Raw genomic sequence first — 6,044 nt, 5'->3', positions numbered from 1 at the left:
TCAGTTATCGTCGACTTCATAGCTGTGCGCTGACCTGCTGACCTCTGACCTCTGCCCCCACTGACCCACTCAGCTCTTATACTGACAGCTTGTTATAATTAATGTATTTCCCTGATTCTCTCCTCTACCTGTCCTCCCCCCTCTCCACCCTCTCTACCCAGCCCCCCCATCAGCAGGAGGGTCCCCCTACATGAGCCTGGTCCTGCTCAAGGTTTCTTCCTGTTAAAGGGGAGTTTTTCCTGCCACTGTTGCTTGTCTGGGGTCAGGCCCTGGGATTCTGGAAAGCACCTAGAAACAATTCTGATTGTAACAGACGCTATATAAATAAAGATTGATTGATTGATTGATTGATTGATTGATTGATTGATTGATTGATTGATTGATTGATTGATTGATTGATTGATTGATTGATCGATCGTCTCCCCCTGGGTTCTCTCCTCAGCCACCCAGCACAGATATGTGGGCACCTCCTGGTTGGACCACGGTGTCGGTCGCTCCATCTGTCTGCAGTCACATATCTGAGTCAGCTCACATGGAACTCACCTGTCCCAGGTACTGGCACCTGATCCAGGAGGCACTAGTGGTAAAGCCCCGTTAGATATATGCTTGAGTCCTCCTGTCTTCCACTCGTGAGCTTCCGATGAGCTCTAGTCTGTGGAGCCCTCTCAGGAACATGTTTGCACTTCTAGACGATGTGATTCTACAACCTGCATGTTTGGCTGGAAGACAAACACCTTTCACAAAAATCCTTCAGGATCACACTGTTTATGTCTCATGTGTCTGCTTCTTCAGCCTGTGTGTGTGTGTGCGTGCGTGCGTGTGTGCGTGCGTGCGTGTGTGTGTGTGTGTGTCCTGATCTGGATTAACACTACTAACCTTCTGTTTCTGACCTGAATTGTTTAACTGTTTGCTTCTATCTGGATTTCTGGGCCCTTTTTGACCTCGATGCAACTCAGGAGCTAATCGCTGGTCCTGTCTCAGCGATTGTCCAAGACCTGCTTACATTCTGCGAGCAAACCTGAGCTGATCCTGAATCAGGTTTACTCTGTTTGTCATCAGTGCATCATCTGTAAACTGAGTTATCACCCTGTCACGTCAACAGGCTGGTTTGCAAGTGGGGTTTGCGAAGACTAATGGACAGATTTCAAGGAAATAACCATAAAGTTATCATATTCCCTTGCAAATCCAGATGTGGGATGGAGCCCAAAATTATACCTGCGCAGAATTTTAAGTGACGACTGATATATGGACTCTCCTTAGTAACAACTCTAGACAATAGTCAGGAGACAAGTATCCATAATAGAAAAGTCCTAACATTTATTCCACATGTCAGACACAAAGACTGATCAGATTTCTGCTCCACGTGTTGTAGCCTGTTAGACCTGTCACCTTCCGACCCTCGGACTCCTTCAAATGCCACCGTCGGTCCAGACCCGTCAACGCTCGCACCAGCGCTCATACCGGGCATGAACAATAGGGCGGCGGCGGCGAGATGAAGCTCCTGATACGAGCTGGACGCTCATGAAAAACAAGACGCACCAGTGCAGTTGTGCAGCCTGCGTCAGTCCTGTTTGACAGATTTAACACCGGCACACCAGAAAAACAGATCAACATTCCTTCTCTCTGACTTGGGTTGACATAGTGATCTCACACACACACACACACACACACACGCGCACGCATAGAGGCATTAGTGGATTAGCATTCAAAGATGCTCCTGCTTTGTATAAATGTGCACTACCTCATCTGTAAACAGCAGCGCTCTCGCTTAGTCATTCTCACTGGAGCTTGAATCTTTAAGGCCCGTAGCGAGAACCCTCCCCTCCACAGCTGATTGTAGCCGCCTCACACTTGTTTATGGCCAAATCAAATCCAGGTGGGAACCAGTAAACAGAAGTAGGAGTCTGTGCTCATCAAAACTGATTGGAACCAACGCGTCTGTATCGCCTCTCTGTGTGGCCTGGGCATTAATGACACGGTGACAGTGGTCTGGGGACATGTGAGGTGCAGCCTCCTGAAGGGCCAAATCAACATCTGGTCGCGGTTAAACGCGGACATTTAAGAGCCGATCTCTCTCAGAATTCTTTCACGTATGCGTGTGAGAATCCGAGAACGATTGAGGGTTCAGTCTGAGGGTTATTGGCTCCACATTTGTCTTTTCACACATGAAGCACTCAGGGGAACGTCACCAACTGCATCCTCTGGATCCAATGAACTGCTTTAGTGGACCAGGGGCTTTCAGATCTCTTCATCTGTGGAGGATCTCCAGCTGTATTTACACATGCAGGTCATCTGGAGTTAGGACAATTAAGGCAGCAGTTGTTACTCTTCACACATGCAGAGATCCACTGGGTAGTTTTTCTTATGAAGCCAAGGTTAAGGTGAAGGAGACTTCAGTATACTGCCACCTAGCGTCTCACGCAGGTATTAAAATAAAAAGACCGACATTTTCACTCGGGCATTATTTTATTGTTTGTAAATGAACACATATTACAGTCGAGGCGTGTGTTTTCACATTTAAATCAATTCTAGAACTTACAAAAATGCACAAAAGCGATGTTGGTAAGTGTGTGTCGAACATAGGCGAACCTTTTTGACTGATTTAATGTGTTTCTTCATCATGGACGACAGCCGCTCGTCTCTGCCATGCAGCTCTTTTGGACTTGTAAGTCTCTGGTGGAGGGATGTTTGCCTTCGAGATAAATGAAAACTGCTTGAAGTTAAGAGGGAAGTGTATTTTGTGGCCGTGTGCGTCATCGGAGTTTGTCCTGAATTGCCCAATAAGCCTGGCTCTGTCCTCCAGCTCTTGTTTGGTGAAGTCGTTGGTATTTTTCAATGGAAACAGCTGCATTTAAATGTTGCCACAGCAGCAATAAGAGAGGCAGAGCAATAAAACTGCAGCTCAGACGGCCGACTAATGAGCTGAAATGCTACAGAGGTGAAGGAAGTTAATCTGCAATTACCTTTAAAAGTCAGTTTATTGGCTTATTCACTAAATCTGTGGATCATGTGAGCGTACCACTCAGACAGTGTGAAGTCATTTAAGGATTAACACTACTGAAACCTCAAATTCCTTTTGCAGGCTAAAGACAAGAAGAAGGAAACAAGTCAAACTGTATAGCATCAGCATGTAATTGCATTATCATCAGTTTCTCTCCCTCCCCATCTACAGGTCTCTCTGACCTCAGGTGACCTCTGACCCTACACACCTGTCAGTTTTACCTCTACGTCTTCAGAATGACATATGTCTGCCGTATGTCTGTTCTTCTCTTTCTGTCCTCGCTCCCCCACCCCCCCCCCTTGTACCCAGCAGGAGGGTCCCCCCATGTGAGCCTGGTCCCTTCTCAAGGTTTCCTCCTGTTATAAGTTTTTCCTGCTAGTGTAGCTTGTTCAGGGATCAGACTTCTGATTTTAGCAACAACTTGAGACAATCTAGATTGTTAAAGATGCTGCGTAAATAAAGTTGAACAGTCAATCAGCGCAAAGTATTCATGTCCGTCTAATCCACCGCTTGGTCGGCATTAGCTAGCATTAGCTTAGCTTTACTCTAAGGTGTGTGCTGACAGAATTTTATTCACCAGACTCGTTCAGACATGTTGAAGAATAACAGCCTGCTAGTTTAGTCTTTTTCCCCCTTTACTTCACTCCAGTGACCCAGAACAGACAGCTGCTAAAGTCTTCGTTCTATAAAACAGCCACTTGTTAACTTTGTCTGCCTCTTGCAGAGCAGGTTGGACGCGGCGCGTTTTGCTGCTGCGGCTGCAGAACCGCTCTGTTATTATTCGCGGCCCGGTGATTTACGGGCTGTTCTCTTTAACATTACATACTGTATCCCCGTTTTATAGTTGCATTAGTCACGCTTGATGTGAAATACGGCTTCGCAGGCAGCGCAGCGCCGAGTCAAAGACAACAAAGCAGCAGAAAGAGAGCCATCCTTTCAAAAGGATCCTTTTTATTGGACAACAGGAGCCGCCTGGGTCCTCCGGGATAGCTGAGGAATGGACAGGACGGCGCAGGTGAGGCTGTCGCAACAAAACAAGGACACAACAGACACCCGAAGCCAGAAGTTCTCAGCAACAGACGCGAGTAGTTTAATGTGAGGGAGGAGGAGCAAAAAGGTTCATCTCTCTCTGCACCTATAAAGGATCACCTGTTTCTACACCATTTCCAACTAGACTGATGCGAAACCCACTCATGCCGTTCCTTAAAAAGACACGATCACGGATTCTACAGACCGTCGCTAAGCAGCACGTTTGGTTTAGTCGTCACAACTCAGGCATCAACGTTAAATCACGATAAAGAACTAGAAACCATAAAAAAAAATACCCAAAACAGGAGAATTGCTTAACTGCACGTGTTCTGCAGTGAGGAGAGGCCGCGCCGGCTTCCTGCCTTTCCGTGTGTTACAGCTCAATGGTGCAGTCTGTTCCGGGGTATTCTGGGATGTTGAGCTCATATTTTTTCTGAATGTCATAGGGCAGGAAGCGTCCGGCCAAGAAATGCTTCCCTGAGAAACTCATGGCGCACTTTTTCGGAGCCGTGAGCGAGATAAGAACATCTGGGCTGATCCCGCCCTGGCTCGGCTCCTCGGCGTCCCAACCTATGGAAGACAGGAAAGAAAACACGGGGCGTGAGGACGCGGGTGGAGATCTTTTCCCGTGCGATGCGCTCACGCTCGGCAGGATGACCAGCTCACACGGAGCTGGCCCTAGCCTGAGGTTTCTCCTCCTCCTCCTCCATCCTGCAGGCCTGGAACACCTGACAGAGGGAGCCTGGACGCTCATCCATCATATGGTGTCTCCCAGGCGACCGCTTACCTGAGGGCACGTCCACGCTGACGATGGGGACGTTGACTTGCTTCAGGGTGACCAGAATTCCAGAGTAGGGCTCCTTAATGTTGGAACAGTCCGCCTCCGGGCCCAGCATGGCATCAATCAGGAGGTTGTAGGCGTCGTTTATGAGCTGGACCTGAGCAGAGCAGGAGGACATCAGCGTGAAACCCTCGCCGCCGTCGTGATTCACCGAAGCCTGCGGTCCTCCAGCGGTCCATAAAAAACGTTTAATGGATTGCAGCATTGGAAAGCAAACAAAAGCTTGAAAGCCACGGGGAGGGTTCACGTGGAGCCGAGGCCACGAGCCAGGAGGCGTTGACGTTCCCCGGTGGTCTGATGCCGCGCTGCAGCTGAGATCGGAGCGGCTTACGCAATCCACACGTGATCTCGTGCAAAGGTTCAGATGTGAAGAGGCAGACCACACCGGTATCCATCCGCCCAAGCCACAGGCAGCCCATCATCATCATCATCATCATCATCATCTCAAGTTAAAGAGGAGTGGAAACTGAGGGTAACTGGTACATTAACAAAACACCATCAGCTATAAAAGTCGCCGTAGCGACCGTCAGAGGAGCAGCGGAGCCCGCAGGGTACTGGCCCCAGTCGAGGCTCCTGACTGGTCACGAGACAATAATAAAAAGAGATTTAGGTTTGTTTTTGCAGCCTCAACAAATGACATGTTGTCACTTTCAGGGGGAAAACCTCATTCCCGTACTCGTTGCGTCTCGTAAATCACTTCCGAGATATGAAAACACAGCTTCAGCATCCTGCAGTAAAAAACCCAAACACGGGCCTTGTTTTGCTTTCCTGAAATATCACAATGTTGCTCACTATATTTCTGCCCAACAGGGATGATGTGTTCAACAGAGAACAGCACGTTGCCAGGACGACAAGCACTTCTCAACTAACTCACCTAACCAGCAAAGGCAGAGGTTTGTTTAAAATAGGATGATGAAGGCAGGTTAATATTTTATGACTATGTAATATGAACCCAGTCCAAGACATTTCAATATAATATAATATAATATAATATAATATAATATAATATAATATATATAATATAATATAATATAATATATATAATATAATAAAAACAACGATCTAGATAGCGATTCAGGACTGGTCCTTTGCCATCCTATAAAAAGAAACTATTGCTTATGGCGCAATCGATCCTTCCTTTGAAATGGAGGGAACCATATTTATTATATTATT

General features: G+C 47.3%; 1 protein-coding gene across 1 annotated transcript in view; it reads right to left on the bottom strand.

The window, feature by feature from the left end:
- Positions 1 to 2,447: 2,447 nt before the first annotated feature.
- Positions 2,448 to 6,044, bottom strand: part of yjefn3 (YjeF N-terminal domain containing 3) — a 28,079-nt gene continuing 24,482 nt past the window's right edge. The window contains exons 5-6 of the mRNA XM_057037113.1: positions 4,818 to 4,968; positions 2,448 to 4,600 (exon numbers count right to left, since the gene is read on the bottom strand). Coding sequence (XP_056893093.1) covers positions 4,404 to 4,600; positions 4,818 to 4,968 — 348 coding nt within the window. The 3' untranslated portion in view covers positions 2,448 to 4,403. The remainder of the gene's footprint in view (positions 4,601 to 4,817; positions 4,969 to 6,044) is intronic.

Source organism: Takifugu flavidus, chromosome 7 (assembly GCF_003711565.1).
Source record: "Takifugu flavidus isolate HTHZ2018 chromosome 7, ASM371156v2, whole genome shotgun sequence".
NCBI classification, from domain to species: Eukaryota; Metazoa; Chordata; class Actinopteri; order Tetraodontiformes; family Tetraodontidae; genus Takifugu; species Takifugu flavidus.
Note: the sequence above shows the minus strand (reverse complement) of the source record. Positions and strands in the feature narration are given on the sequence as shown.